This window comes from Microcaecilia unicolor, chromosome 5 (assembly GCF_901765095.1).
Source record: "Microcaecilia unicolor chromosome 5, aMicUni1.1, whole genome shotgun sequence".
Lineage (NCBI taxonomy): Eukaryota > Metazoa > Chordata > Amphibia > Gymnophiona > Siphonopidae > Microcaecilia > Microcaecilia unicolor.
The window spans coordinates 275,721,965-275,738,433 of NC_044035.1; the positions used below are offsets into that span (position 1 = coordinate 275,721,965).

The 16,469-nt window shown below is 41.4% G+C and overlaps 1 protein-coding gene across 2 annotated transcripts in view; it reads right to left on the minus strand.

Annotated features, from left to right (window-relative positions):
• ROBO1 (roundabout guidance receptor 1) overlaps positions 1-16,469 on the minus strand; it is a 578,749-nt gene that overhangs the window by 87,749 nt on the left and 474,531 nt on the right. Inside the window, exons 17-19 of one of the 2 annotated variants that reach the window (XM_030204238.1) lie at positions 15,109-15,280; positions 11,355-11,552; positions 1,526-1,552 (exon numbers count right to left, since the gene is read on the minus strand). In XM_030204238.1, the coding sequence (XP_030060098.1) occupies positions 1,526-1,552; positions 11,355-11,552; positions 15,109-15,280 (397 nt within the window). The remainder of the gene's footprint in view (positions 1-1,525; positions 1,553-11,354; positions 11,553-15,108; positions 15,281-16,469) is intronic. The other variant, XM_030204239.1, reaches the window with a different exon arrangement.

The window sequence follows — 16,469 nt, forward strand, 5'->3', positions numbered from 1 at the left end:
TTTCATTCATACCCTTGAATTGTGACAGCTGACTATTCAAAGTGACTGTTCATGGTAGAACTGTGCGACAATAAGTCTCCTTGGCTTGAGTCACAGCTGTTGTACATTTAATCAATTTCTTGTTCTTATTTTAAATGAAGATAAAAATAAGAACAAAAATAAATGGTGGTAACAATTATAAAGTGCTGGATGTTGCCTGAAAGCCCAAACATCTGTATCGAATACATGGTCAAATTACACGAACTATGTGACTCTCAAGGAAACCAACACCCCCCCCCCCAACTGTAACCATCAAGAATAATCAGGGAAGCTATATCTTTTAAAGATTTAAGCAAATAGCTTCTTTTTTTCATCGCGTGTATATTAATGTGTCAGCAGGGCCATTCAAATGTTCATGGCAGCAGTGTGTCTTTTGAACGGTACACAGAAGTATATGTAAGTTTACCACTTGCAATCTACAACTACATACCAGTGCTCTTAAAGATTAGCTGCTTGTGTTGAACTAAATAGAAAATTCATGTGTCTTTTAACAGTCAAATATTATACAAAAACCGTCATGGAGGTAGATGCAGACACAAGAGAAGGCTGGTGGTAAGTTCACATTGCTTTCCCAAAAGCCCATGCACGGCCAGTTTTAGAAAAGCATTAGATAATCACAGTGTCGCAAGTTTGCCATCATTCTAATTTTTTTTCCTCCAGTAAGCTTTATAATGCGTTAAGAAGATTAGCCAACATGGAAAATGCCGATGGATTCTATAGCTATGCATTCCCTAACTAGGAATGTGTTTAGAAGGGAAAAAAAAAATCAGGCAAACTGCTCTCTTTCAAAGAATTCTAGACTAGCACAGTCTGCAAGGGTGAGATAACTGCCTGTAGTGATTACAATAACAGGATTAAAACGCAAGAGGCCATGCCAAGTCTTTTAGTGAAAGTAATGCTAAAGAGGGCAGTCTGCCACCAAAGAAGCGAAACTCAGCCACCAAGATATCAGCTTAAAGAAAACTTTATCCCCTGCTTGTTCATTCTGTGCATGATTCTGTCTTCTACAACTATATATATATATTTTTTTTAATGAGGTTTGAGTGAAGTGCAAGAAAAGAAAAATTCTGAGAAATTTTGTTTAAATTATTTCCTTTCCTGATTTTAGCAAAGATTAATGAAGCATTGGATCAGGCAGAAAAAACAAATCATGCCCCCACCCACCTCCCCATCATGCAGGTTCATTTTGTGTCAATGGAAACCATGCTAGAAGTTCTGTTAATTCAGATACACATCACACCGAAAGACAAATGCACAAAACAAAGGGGGAGTTAAGCAGCAATTGTAAAGACTTTTATTCAGTAACTCTTTTCCTCTCTAATATGCAACGGTTGCTAATAACCTAGCACTGATTAGAAGAATAATTAATGTCACAGTGAAATCTTTCAAACACATATGAGCTGGTTATTATACCGTTAGGAAAGGAGGCACACTTAATATTACAGCACATGACAAAACAAAGCATAAAAAGTGCTAATATATCTACCTGATGGCGTGAAGGTAAAAGACGGGACTGAAAAATCAAAACAAAATACAAACTGGTTATTAAGCTGAAGGGAGATTGGGAACATCAACGTTAGTAAAAATAAATAAATAAATAAAAACTCAAGCTGACAGCCATACTCAACACACATGCAGCAAAACCTATGGTATTCTATCTTGCAATCAAAATCTCTGATTGGGAGATAAACCTGTCCATACTAGTCTAATTCTCCAAAGCATTTCTTGCTAATGATTGTCATTAGCCAAGCAGGGCATGCATGGCCCGTGAATGACCCTAAATTTTGCATTCTCTATAGCAACCCTCCCAAGGTTTTTCTTTTGCTTGCTGGGTGATGGATAAACATGGGAGAGACACTAAATTTGTTACACCTAGGTTATTTCCTAGGTGTCGGGGAGGGTTTGGATTTAGTGGTGGGGTGAGGTTCTTCAACTTATAGAAAAGCCTGGTGAAAGCAACATTGTTTCAAGCCATGTTTTGACATGAGATGGCAACAATGGAATAACAGCATTCCTTTAAAGCCCTTCATTCTCACTGCAGTTATAAATCTCAGCCTGATCGATGTTGCCTCTAGTCCTCATGGCCTGGTCACCCCCCCCCCCCACCCCCTCACTCACTCAGCCCAGAAGTTATATTGGACATCCTAGTGGCATCTGCATCCTTCGAGACATGCATGCATTGGGAAAGTGGACAGAGGCTTTATGTATTCACAGTTTGACTGTTACTAATTCAAAATCATGCAAGTTAAGTGAGTGGTGATGAGAAAAGTGAATACCTAACCTCTCCTAATGAATGATGTACGACACAACAAGGTGGCAGGTTTTATCACATAATAAACGTCAGTCGATCCTATATTGCAGATACTGTCTGCCTCATTTCCTTGGGAACAGAGGCTTCTTAGGATGCATGCACCCTTGTATTTCATTTAGCTGCATTCTGCTCTCTGTTTGATCAGATTCTCACTTAGACCCTTTTATTTTTCAAGCAGGACACATCAGACTCCATCTTTTCTGTATACTCAATTCATGATCTGTCCTTCACTAGCAGCCCTGAGATTCTCCATCTCAGGAATTCTATTGTTCTCTCTAGAAGGTCTCTCTTTTCACAAAGTCAATACAATTTAAAAGAAAAAAAAAGAGCTAGACTACAGAGCCTAAAAGGCATTCATAAAATAGGTGCATCGAAAAAGCAGGCGCTATTCAAGCAGGAAAAGAGTCTCCACATTAATTTGAAATCACAAGGACAGATTCCAGTAGAAGAAAAAAAAGATGAAAAGGCTCTGTCATGACAAGGGCTTTTTTTTTTTTTTCTTTTGATGACCTAACTACATAAACCTTGTTTGGTTTTCTAAAGGATAGAAAAACATACACAACAAGGTCAATGCTAAATGAAATTTTTATAGCTCCCACACTCAACAAACAACTTTATTCTCAGAGGTTCCGTTAATAATCTGGTCTGTGTACTCAGCAGGGTGTATGCATGCATATTGTGTCTATGGGAGCATGTCTTACTGGGGCTTCAAATGTGTGTAATTGTCTAGGAGTTTCCAGCAATGCAAGTGTGTATGTACTGTGCAGCTAAATGCGCTTGCATGCAATGTGCATATTATGCGAGCATGAAGGGCATGCACCCAGGAGGATAGGTATCTGCAAATTTTATCATATGTGAATTAGTTTGGAACTGCATGAATCAGCACAGAATTATTTTAACAGATACATACTCCAAAGCAAAACAATCAAAACTATTCATAATAATATTCATCTATTGCTCACAATATTTGCACTCACAGCCTAGTTACCCAAGCCATGCACCACAACTATTATGTTGCCTATTTCTGATGGTTCCTATGAAAATGCTGTGTTGGACATTACATTCCTGATTCAAAGCATTATCTTTACAATACAACATTATCTCATTGATTTTTCTTCTTTGGAAATGTAAAAATGCAGTTACTTTGCTTTGGGGAAACAGAGTTGCTGGACCATGATAAAGGCAGTGAGTGTGAGAGCGAGAGAGAGAGAAACAATATCATATTCTGTCTGTTAGCATGGAGCCTGGTGGATTTGGCTAGCGGAAGAGGGAGACATGCACTGAGACTGGTGGCAGCATTACAGGCACTGCAGGAACATGTAGCGGGACCTCCCCTTGATGTCAGCAGGTGCTCCTTGCTGGAACACCATTTGAGCGCAGCTGGATCTGTGGTGCATGGCCACGAGCATGCCCTAAGGGTCACCCCCTTTGGAGCATTAGGAGGCCTGTTATTCTGTATGTATTTCCTTCTACTGCCAGGTTTAGCAGGCCCTACAGTGATATCATCTACGCCTTTATCCAGCTCTGGCTGTCCCCTAACCCCATCTCAACCACTACTACTACTTATTTCTAAAGCGCTACTAGACGTACGCAGCGCTGATGACATCCTTGCAATTAGCCAGAAGAGGACTTCACATGACTGTGCCTTACCCTGTATAGGTGCGGATGAAATTTTACCATTAAAAAGACTCCTCAAACCTTAGCTTCTGAATTGAAGATACCAGTTCCAGTATCACAACCAGTTTTAGATCTTGGGCCTACAGAGCAAATACCATCTCATATAACATTGATGGATGTCTGGAAGTCAGTGATGCAAGATGAATCTATGTTGAAAAATTCTGTGGCACAATTATGTGATTATTCAGAGCAGGGATCTCAAAAATTTCAGGAATTGGATTCTTGACTGCATGATTGCTATAAACGCTTGAGGAGCTTCAAATCTAAGATGGTAACACTGCAGACAATAAGCTCCACAGGTATTCAAGATAGTTTGAGCTTGTATCATAAAGGTGAATTTTTAGAAAAAAAAAAATATATATATATATAAGTCCAAGAATTTGAGCATATTGAATTTTCCTGTTACTTTTTTTCTATGTCCTGAGATACTGTTTTGTAAATATCTCAAGCATATCTCAAGCAAGTATTGTCTTTAATGATTGCTAATTATTTGTAAATATCTAATTTATATTATTTACCAAAGAAAATAATTTTTCAGAAATCTGAGGAGGCAATAGATGTGTTGGAGAGGGATTCTGATACTGACCTTACAAAATTTTCAGGACTATTTCCAACACTGTGTGTTCTGCCTCCATTTGCATGGAATATTTCAATTTTTAATGTCCCAAACACTCCTCAATAAAGTACTCTTTGTTGAACAAAACTTTGCCCACAATCAACATGAAACTGTCACATCCTTCGCTCCCTCCGGCTGCTCCTCTGCGGGAAGCAAGGGCCGGGAGGAAGGACCCGCAGCCAGAGAGGACTTACCCGACGGTTCCCCGGATGGACGCCTGTCTCGAATGCAGTCGGGGCCGAGCCAGTGTCCCTTGCGGCGATGGCCGGCCATTCTGAGGCCGCGGCTGAGAGCCAGGACCCGTCGCAGCGGTGGCCGCCCTGTCCGGGGCTGGGCCCGTGGGCCAGCGATCGCGGCTTCCGGGCTATCGGTCGCCGGCTGCGGATCCACGCTTGCACCAGCAGGGAAGATGGCGCCGAGACGCGATGGCCGGCGTTTTCTCCATGTTCGGGCGTGGGAACCCGAAGCTCCGCCTCAGAGGAACCAGATTGGGATGCCAGTACTGTAGTCCCGCCTGGGAGGCCGGACAGAACCAACCAGAGGGATTTCTTCAGTAGCCGAGTTCCGATTGGCCGGCCATGTCGGCTGGGGCTGGGCGGTTGAATGCTGACAGTATTTAAGGAGCAGGGCTGGAACAGGACGTTGCTTCAGGTTCTGTTTCCCGAGGCCAGTCTTCGTGTGTTCCTGTTCTTTGTGCGTTCCCTTGCTCTCCTGGTTTGACCTTTGGACTGTTACTGGACAACTCTGATAGCTGCCTGCCCTGACTTGTTGCCTGTTTTTGGACGACTCTGATAGCCGCCTGCCTTGACCTGTTGCCTGTTTCTGGACTTCTCTGATTTCCACTTGCCCTCCCCGCTCCCGGTTCCGGTGCTGGGTCAGTCTGTCAATCCCGTGGTTCCGGAAGTCCCGTTGGCCGCCTGCAGCAACAAAATATATATGGGTAGATCCATGACGATTTGCGCTGCACCATTATTATAAAGGGATGTAGTTCCCATGTGGTGTACGCTACAGGACACTCTGAAGATCCCCTTTAAAAATGCCTATGTAAATGTCATTAATACTGTAGCTCTGGATACGTTTAATGTTGATTGTGGGCAAAGTTTTGTTCAACAAAGAGTACTTTATTGAGGAGTGTTTGGGATATTAAAAATTGAAATATACTGTGTTAAGTCCCCACACAATAACTGTACGGTCTCGTAAATTAGTCTTACCCATTTGCATGGAGGCAGGTTGTTCTTTATATATATATATATATATATATATATATTAAACGTTGCTTATAGCCAGGTTCAGTCCCTGTGTCTTTAAATAGAATAGGAGAACAAATCTCATTCTGTAGTTCTCTGTGATAGGCTCTTCCTCAGCACATGTCCCAGTTCCCTGTGTCTTATGGGACTCACCCTATTGGCTAGCTTGATTCTCTATACTTGCTGGGTAGTTAGCCCCCCTCTTCTCTCTCCTTTGAGCAGGGGGAATCTGTTTGCAGCATGCTTCTTTATGAACTGTAGTCTAACACTGTATCTTTGCCTTGTGAGGTTTCCCCTTTATATAAAGATGCTGAAGGGCATTTGTTGCTTCTGAAGCTGCTATTTCAAGGAAAAGCCTTTATACATTTTCAGTGGTTTATGAGCCTGTCTTCAACCCTGCTATCCATGGGAAAATTGTGCAGCTCTGTGAACCCCTACCTTTACTGGGAGATTTTAATTGGGTCATGGACTCTACTATGGATTGCTCTATAAGACGGGGTAATTATACTTCTCAGGGAATTCTTTACTTTATCATCTTAGTAGAACGTTGAATTTAGTAGACCCTTGCCATTTATAGTATTCCGCCAAACATTACTATACACACCTCTCTCGATCCCACTATGTTTTCATGTAGGAAGGCATGTTTTCACATAGTACATCCTGCTTATGTGGGGCCCCTCGAGGTCTCCGATCATAATATGGTTTGGGTTGACCTGGAGGTAGATCCTTTTTATGTACAACACCTAGGCTGGGAATTTCGTAAATACCTTTTGGCTCAGTGGGAGGATTTCTTGTGTTTTAAAGAACAGCTTTTATTATTTTAGCGTACATCAAAAGTGGTACTTGGCTGAGCTTTAATAGCTTATACCAGTGCTAGGAATAAACACATAAACCCAGGGCATTGTGCAGCTGCTGAGAAAACTTCACCAGGCAAAATTAGCTTTTATTCAGGCGCCTACCCCATACTGCCCATGATACTCTTACTGCTATTCAGGCGGCCCTCAATGCCTTGATTCAGTAGCGGATGTCTCGCATGCTTGTTTATCAGAAGTATCGGTTTCATGCTTTTGGTAATAAGCCTGGGAGAATACTGGCTCGAGTGACTAAGCAGCTGGGTGGGGGAGGGATACACCATATAGTGGCTTTACAGAAAGAGAATGGTATAATGTGACAACCCAGAGTACAGAATTGGTACACATTACTGACACATTTTTTACCCAGATGTATGCTGGGGGTGAGGAAGGGGCATCCTGGAACACCTTGATCAATTATCTGGAAAGTTCAGGTATGGTCCACTTAACTCCTGAGCAGGTTGCTGCTCTGAATGCACTGTTCACAGCAAAAACATGTTATATTTCTTGTATTTTGGAAAAATGTGTTTGATCTAATTGATTGATTTGTTGTTGGTTTGAATAAAAAATGATTTAAAAATAAAGTACAAATGTATACTGCAACTCCACTCATACTACACCCTCAGGAAATTCATTCATACATCACATGAAAGGTCGCTAAAAACTGCACACACAAATTTAGGCGCATTCCTAATTTGTGTGTGCAATTTAACAGAATGGGCCAATTAGTGCCAGTTGACTTTTTAACAAGCAACTATTGACACTAATTAGACTTAAATGGGACCAACGCGTGTAAAGAGAAGTGCAGGGTCTGTGCTTAAAATTTACATGTGGACCAAAAAATAGGGCATAGAAATGGGAGGGTCATGGGCCTTTGGGGATGGAATGGGGACATGGTTTCCAGTTACACATGTAATTACAGAATAATGGTGCTCCGCACATAAATTTAGGCGTGGGCATTTGCATCACATTTTCGTTGGTGCAAATGGCTGCACCTAAATTTGTACATGACTCTCTGCTTAAGCGTGCATTCTATAAACCGTGTTAAACTTTAAGAGTGGCTTATAGAATACCATTTGTGTTGGTATTTTCAGCACCAATTAAACATGTTTTTTAATTACCTTTCTCATGGAAAATACAAAGGGCCCAATATTCAAAAGATTTAACCAGCCAGGTTAAATCCCACTGAGCTGGTAAATCGCCAATAGTCAGTGGCACTTAGGCGGGTTTTGCCTCGGACCATTGCAGCACTGTCCATATAATGCTAGGATGGTCCAGGGCAGAGCTTAGATAAAGCCGGCACTTAACCAGTTAGCTGTGATATTCAGTCTGCTAACTGGTTAAGTATGCACATAATTTTAGGTCAACAAAAATACTGTCATAACTATATCCACCGATTTAAACAGACAGCGATATGAATATTTGCTGATGCTCGGTTAACTTCCAGGTGACCTTACTTACTGAGATACTCAACACCAGAACTCAGTGTTGGTGGCGTTTAAACTCTGATCACTGTGGGCTGATTATCGGGCTCCATACTGTTCAATATTAAACTTTTTTAGGGTGTAGGTATGTACAGATGTTGATATACAAACAAATAAATAGGCACAAACATCCAAAAGTCATTTACCAATGCAAATGGGCTATTTGAAAAAACTGCCCACATGTTGATAATTCCTTGAGTTCCTTCTGCTTTTGAGCTTTGCTTTCCCCCCACCCCTCCAAAAGTGCTGCCGTTGCCTAATTGTGCAAGCCCTCTGCAGGCTGCCACTTTCATTTTACAGCAAGAAGATATTGGGCCTTCATATATTTTGGTGCATACCCCTGGATTCTATATAGCGCACCTAGCGATCCATACCAAAATCCAAGCATGTTCTATAACAATGCACGTAACTTAATTGGCTTAAGCTAATTGGCATTGATAACAGTTCTTAATAAGCAATAATAATGCAGAACTCACTAAGCACATTCTGTAATGCAGTGTGTGCCTAAGTTCTAACGCGTGCAGGCAAAAAACGGGTGTGGTTATAGGCAGGGCATGGGCATTTTGTGGGCGTTCTGAAATTTACGTACATAGTTGTAGAATATGGCCCAGTGCACCTAAATCTACACGTTGGGATTTACGTCACGTTTTCATTGGTGTAATGGCGATATATCAACTAAGCATACTCTACATACTAGCATATATGTTGCCACATCCACACATAAAAGATTAAAATAACCCAAACTGAGTGTGTATTTTACTGCTTAAAGTGCACACCCCTCTTATAGAATTACACACATACCCCTTAAATCTATGAATTTGTGAGCACAATTTCACAACTACCACACAAAATTGCTATACAAGTTATAGAATAGTGCCAAATTGAAGAGCACTTTTCCAAAGCTCACTCAGTCCATTTGTTGTCAGTTTTGAGCTGTGCAATTAATTTTCTACATAAGGCAAGTTTCATTTACAGTAGCTTATTCCTATGCCAAAACTCATCGACTGAGTGAGGTTTCACACAGGAATAAAAGTTACAGTAAATGAATCTTGCCTTGACGAACAAAATTAATCACATAGCTCAACACTAAGAAAAAAAAATGGACCGACTGAGTTTTGAAAAAGTGCTCATGAATTGTACGCCTAACTTAATTGTTAAATTAGGTGCTAACTGGCTTTAAGTATCAATGAACCTTAATTGGTGTAAAACAGAGTTAATTAGCACTAATTTGCATTTACATGCATAATCGCACTTAGGTGCTATTCTACAAACATAGTCCTAAGCCCTTGATGCTCAGAAGTAAACACCGGCGCTACAGGCCATTAGCATCGGACTAGCACCCCCATTTATTAGCGCAGAATGCTTACAGGCCTTTACCGCCGGTAACAATGAGCTCGCCCACCATCAGTACAAGTAGCATACTAATGTATTCATAAGCATAAAAATGGGGGTCATATCATATTCCCTCTGATACTCAGCTAACAGTGCACTTCACAAGGGCGCCCTTACCACTGGAAACCCTATGCCAGCTTGGAGCTGGTGCTAGAGTGTCTCTGTAGGCTTGGGACTAGGGGTCACAGGCAAGGAGAGGCTTGGAAGAGGCAGCTACACGAGCACTAGCACTTCTGCATGGCTGGACTTCTTGGGGCTAGAGAAGAGGCAGAAACACGAGCACTAGCACTTCTGCACAGCTGGACTTCTTGGGACTCAAAATGAGGCTCTGGGGCTTGGGACTTCATGCAGATCCTGCTAGGAAAAATGCCGATACAAGGCTCTTGTGTGCATGTGCTAGGCACGTTCCCCCCCCCCCCCCCCCCCCCCTCCTTACTTCCCAAAGCTCAGCACTAACAGTGTGCATAAAATTTGAATACCATTAGCATTGAGCATTTGGAAATTCTTTTACAGTGCTGTTTTGGTGGTACTTTCCAGCACTGTTTTGTACAGCACCGGAGTTTTGAAGATTGGGTCCTAAATGCCATAGCCCGCACATGGGCTTGCACATGGGTGGATCAGGGGCATATTTTACATTTGCACACGTAAGTGATAGAATACTATAATTTACATACGAGTATTTATACCAAGCACTGACACGGTGTAAGTGCTCACACCTAAAGTTAGGTGTGAATGTAAGAGCATAAGAATAACCATACTGGGTCAGAACGATGGTCCATCTAGCCCAGTATCCTGCTGCCAAAGGTAGCCAATCCAGGTCAGAAGTATCTGGCAGAATCCCATATAGTAGCAAGATTCGATGCTACCAATCACAGAGCAAGCAGTGGCATCTCCCATGTCTATCTCAATAGAAGAGTATGGATATTTCCTCCAGGAACTTGTCCAAACATTTTTTTAAAACCCAGATACACTAACCGCTGTAATCACATCCTCCGGCAACAACTTCCAGAGCTTAACCATTCGTTGAGTGAAGAGACTTTTCTTCCTATTTGTTATAAAAGTATTTCCATTTAATTTCATGGAGTGTCCCCTGGTCTTTGTACTTTTTGAAAGAGTGTAAAAATCGATTCACTTCTACTTGTCCTACTCCACTCAGGATTTTATAGGCCTCAATCATATCCCCTCTCAGTCGTCTGCTTTCCAAGTTGAAGAGGCCTAAACTTTTTAGCCTTTCGTCATATGGGAGCAAATTCACCCTTATATCATTTTGGTCGCTCTTCCTTGAACCTTTTCTACTTCCACTATATCTTTTTTGTGATACAGTGACCAGAAGTGAATGCAATACTCAAGGTGAGGTTGCACCATGGAGTGATACAGAGGCATTATAATATTCTTGTCTTATTTTCCATACCTTTCCTAATAATTCCTTGCATCCTGTATACTTTTTTGGCCACAAATGCACACTGGGCAGAAGATTTCAGTTTAATGTCTACATGACACTTAGATCTTTTTTTTGGGTGCTGACTCCTAAGGTGGACCCTAGCATCTTAAAGAATGTACAATGTCATTATCAACCAGTTACTGCATACACTAAGGGATATGGCGATAAAAGAGCTTGCGATCCTAACTCACTGTATTATAGCCCACTTCCTCTCTCTAATCACACATTTTCCTTTATATCATACTAGGAAAAGAGAGAATTTACTGCAGTATGGAATTACATAGACACCACCTTACCTTTTCTGATTCCAGCATAGGTACTAGTGAGCCCACTTCGCTTCTTCCGATGGCGGTACAGCCAGATACTGAAAACCATCAGAATGATCCAGCAAGCTGCACCAATGCCAGCAATGAAGGCCGGCTGCTTTACCACATCAGAAATCTGCTGGGCCAGGCTCACCTGGTCTTCTGCAGACACAGGATTTCCAAAAGAATCTGGAAAATATTTAACATTGGGATAGGGTGAACTTATGCCAAGTAAAAGAAAAAAAAAAAAAAAACCTTTTAGAAGTGCAAGAGATGACCTCATTTGGTTTCAAAAAGTTTTTTGACCGTTGTTAACATGATATCAAAAGCTAGGCTGAGAGCATCCCTTGGGTAGATCAACAGTTGGTTGAGCGAAGGGGGTGATAAATTCAATGTATCAAGGGAAGTGCCTGGCTTAGGAATGAAATATAACCCTGTTGAAGACATTGCCCTGTAAGAATGTGAGAAGATCAGAAATAATCTGAACAAAAAAAATATATATATAATCATTTTTAAATTGAAAATATTATGCCTTGAGATATATCACAAAACGCTGAAATGCATTCATGGTGGGGAGAGTCTAAACAAACAGCCAATCACAATGCAAGTAAATCAGCTGAGGCAGAATCTTGATTACCAACAGAAAAACAGAAAAAAAAGAACCTTACAAAAAGCTAGAACATCAAGGCTGTTGTGAACTAAGGACTTGCTTGTGGCTTTAGGCAAGTCATCTAATGTATGTTAAAACAGCTAGTGCAGCAAAACGTATATGATAGCTGCTTAAAGTAGTATAATAGATGTGATGGGGTAGAGCAAAGGCATGGCCATCTGTGACAGCCAGCACATGGATCATTACCCTGTGCTAGCTGTCATGAATGCTAGTGTGACTGCACATACTGCAATCTCAAGAGGAGGCAGTGATTGCATCAGTGCTACCAGCAGTCTGGTAGTGCATCATGGCCCTTTAGCATAAGTCTCCCAATTCTCCCATCCCAACATCCAAGTTCTCACCCCAGCTCAGGTCTGGCTTGACCCCTTGGCTCCCCCCACAGATCAAAATAGCTAACTGTCTAGTTTAATCTTCTAATCACCTTAATGCCCCCCTGTCAGTTAAATACAAAGACCTCACCCCTGGTACTAAGCCCCATACAAATGGAGCCCACAGAACCATCCCCCTCCTCTCTGGCCCTGCCCCTCATGACTTCAGGCCTTACCTGGGAGTAACTGTTGTGGAACAGTGGGCTGGAACGAGTAGTTCCTCTCTTTTTCCAGCTGTCCAGCTCTGGCTTCCAAAATGGCATCTGTGACACACTTGTGGTACCACCTCTAGGGTTCAGCCTGCCATGTAAGGAGAACACTAGGGGTAAGCCTACCCTATTAGGAGGCCATTTCCTTACATGGCATGCTGGCCCTAGTGGTAATACCCTAGGGTTAACGCTATGGGTCATGGTGGCCATTTTGGGTGCTGGAGCCAGATGGCCAGGAGCAGGGAGGGCCTGTACCCACCACATCCCACTGTACCACCACTAACAACCTATGTGTAAGGATGGGGCAGGGAAGGGTTCTATGGGATCCACACATGGGGGGAGGCTTAGCACTAGGAGAAGGCCCCGTTGGATTTAGCTGATTGGGGAGGCTTAGGTTGATTGAAAAGGCATGCTGGGTAGGGAGAGGTTGGCTATTTTGATTGGGAGTTGCAGGGGGTCAGGAAAATGGATCAAGATGGTGCTGGGATGAGAACATGTCGAGGTGGGGGGATAAGATGGGAGGGTGGCTTGGGGCACTGAGATGTGAAGAGGTGAGATGTGTTTTGAGGGAGAACGACCACAGCATTGCACATTATTCTTTATGTATGGATCATACTGCATCATCTGCAGTGCCAGATTGCTTGCACTGATACGATGCGATGCCATGCAGTATGGGATTGCCCAGTGCGGTAAATGGAGGACAGCTGCTCAGCACATCCTTACTTACCATAAGTTCAATTTTGTACATAATACATGGTAAGTATAAACCTATACTTCACTTTAGTAAACATGCCCCTTAGAGTGTAAGTTTTCTGGGGATAGGGAAATACAGTATTTAGCATAATTTAATATAGCTTGCCTTGAACTACCCTTAGAAAGGCATGAACTAAATAGTAAAAATAAATAAATAAAAAGAATCAAGCATAAAAATTTGTATAGTCTAACAGTTAAGTGACAGTTGGTGAGAGCATGAATTAATTTATTAGATTCATCCATCCATTTTTTTCATAAAACAAATTTGGTGTCCCAAACATGAAAACAGAATCACCTGGCCAGCAATCTTCCATGTAACCTAATTCATAAAAACATGCAATTGTGGACTACATGGAATTAAATATAGTACTATAATTACACAACCCCTGCAACACTGACATGTTTTGGTAATGTAACCTTTCAGAAAACGCCAAGGAGGATTGTTCTTTGTTCCCTCTTGCACTAAATTCCACATGATCTCTTTCTGGGGACACCCAGGCTGAGTGCCTAGTCTCACAAGCAATCACTTGCCTTTGACTGTTTGTTGACTGGAAGCTTTATTACACACTTTAGACCTCTGTGGCTTTGCTGATCCTCAAAGAACTTTACAGCCTGAATGATAATGAAAGCAAAGCCACTCTTTCTTCACTCACACACCCTTTGTATTTGCTGTTTTAAGGGATTTCATGGCTATTTGTGCAAGACTGTCCTGGGTTACTTCTGATTTGATGGAAGTAACCAAATAAGGCTCCACTCAAGTGGTCAGATAGATTTAGCAAACTAACAAATATATTAAAGTGGCAACACGGGTCTCCCCCCCCCCAATCTCTGCAGATTCAGCCGAATTTGCCTTCAGGTGTGAGGAACTGGAATATATTTTTAATTTTAGCCATTCCCCTCCCCCCCCCCCCAGATTCTATATATGGCGCCTAGATTCTGTGCAGAGAACCACGTGTAACTTAAGTGGCGTAACAAGGTAATTCATGTTTTTAACAACACTTAAGCAATAAAGAACACTAATTGGCAATAATTACAATTTATGCACGGAAATTGCTAAGCATATTCTATAAAGAACTGCGCCTAAAAAAAAGCACGTGTAGTTTAAAAGAGGTGTGTTTATGGGCGTTTCATGGGTGTTCCAAAATTTCTGCGTGTAATTATAGAATACAGGTAAGTGCGCCTATATCTACACACACGAATTTATACCAAGTTTTTTACTGACATAAATGGATATGTGCAGATTTAGATGCTATGGTATCGACTGAGTGTATTCTATACACTGTACCTAAATCATATAGAATACACTTAATTCTGCACGGATTTTTTAGGCGTTATATATATAGAATCTCCCCCTTCATGTTTAGAAAGCATGCAGGACTTTCTTTAACCCTCAGGAACAAATAGCTTAAAAAACTGGCATGTCAGGAAAAATACAGAAATCAAAAAAAGGATACAAATACAAGGACCTATTGATTGTACGGATTGACTGAACTACTCAGTTACAATTTATAATTATTTCAACTTGTAACAAAACGTCCAATTGGCTACAAAAAAGATCATATGGGTGGAAACAGAATGAATTAGTGCCTTCTAGCAATGCAGGGTTGATAAAAATCAGTCAGAAAAGGTAGATGATACAATTATGCAACTATCATGGCATGCTTTCCTTGGTATCTTGTAGAATGTCAACAAAACAGAGAATTGGATAGGTGGTATTATCAACAGGCCCATGCTGGCAAGCTCACCTAACTGGATAAACTGGGGCTCACTCTTCACACCCAATCCTGCTCCAGTGCTGGCTGCCACTTCTATGCTATATCTGATCCCGGGAACAAGAGATGGGACGACAACAGAGAAAGTAGACCCATCCACACTTTTGTTAATATGGTAACGGCTTTCATTCCCCTGACACCAGACCTGGGAGAGACAAAGAAAAAAAGAGCATTTGAACCTTTATAACTGCCAACAGTTAAGTATCTCTCTGTCATACCTCTAGAAAAGAAACAATGTTATGTACTGTAGAGATACACCCCCTAATTCTATAAAATTAATCAAAAATTGCAGGTGCAAAATTGGGCATGTGCCTAATTTGTATGCCCAAATTAATTGAGCTAATTAGTGCCAATTGGCTTAAACCTTATTAGCACTAATTAGATTTAATTGAAATATATGCACATAGATTTAGGCACAAGATCCATGCCTAAATTTTACATACAAGTTTTAAAAGGAGGTGTGGAACTGAGAGAGTCATGGGCAGAACGGGGGCATTCTTAGCATTTACATGCTTTGTTACAGAATAAGGGGGATATACGACTAAATTTAGGCATGTACATTTGAGCCACGTTTCAATTGGTGCAAATGGCCATGCCTAAAGTTAGGCATGATTCCCGGGAGTAAGTGCTATTCTATAAACCACACCTTACAGAATAGCACTTTTTTCAGTGCAGTATATAGAATTCACCTCACAATGTGCTAGTAAATTATACAGACTGCTCAGGGATGCTTTGAATGGACACATAGGACTAGATTCAGTAAATGGCACCCAAATTTGGGCACTGAAAAAAATACACGCCGAGTGCTATCCTATAAACGGAACTCCGAGTTGGGCACCATTTATAGATTAGCATGTAGTGTCATGATCCTGCATCCACACCAACTGAAACAGATCACCTGAATTCTAGAATACTGCGAGTATCTTTAGTGAACACCCCTGACCTGCCCATACCCCTCCCATGGCCACACCCCCTTTTCAGTTATACGCAATAAGATCAGCACATAGCAAAATGTGTGCACAAATCCAAACTTTTGCCAATTAATATCAATAATCATTAGTGCCCACTTACTGGAGCTAATAGGCTTATTGCCCAATTGAACTGGATGCGCAAAGTTTGCACATGCAATTTTGAGCACTATACATAGAACCCGGGAGGCATTCTATTGCTTTGCTGAAAATAGCAGCAGATCCTGTTACTGTACAACAATACTGCTAAACTACATTCTTTAAGATAGAAGTGCTATGTTTATTAAATATTTTGCTGATATCATGATATTACATAGGAACATAAGTGTTGAAGTGTTCCACTTCAAACCATGGCCAATTCATGTT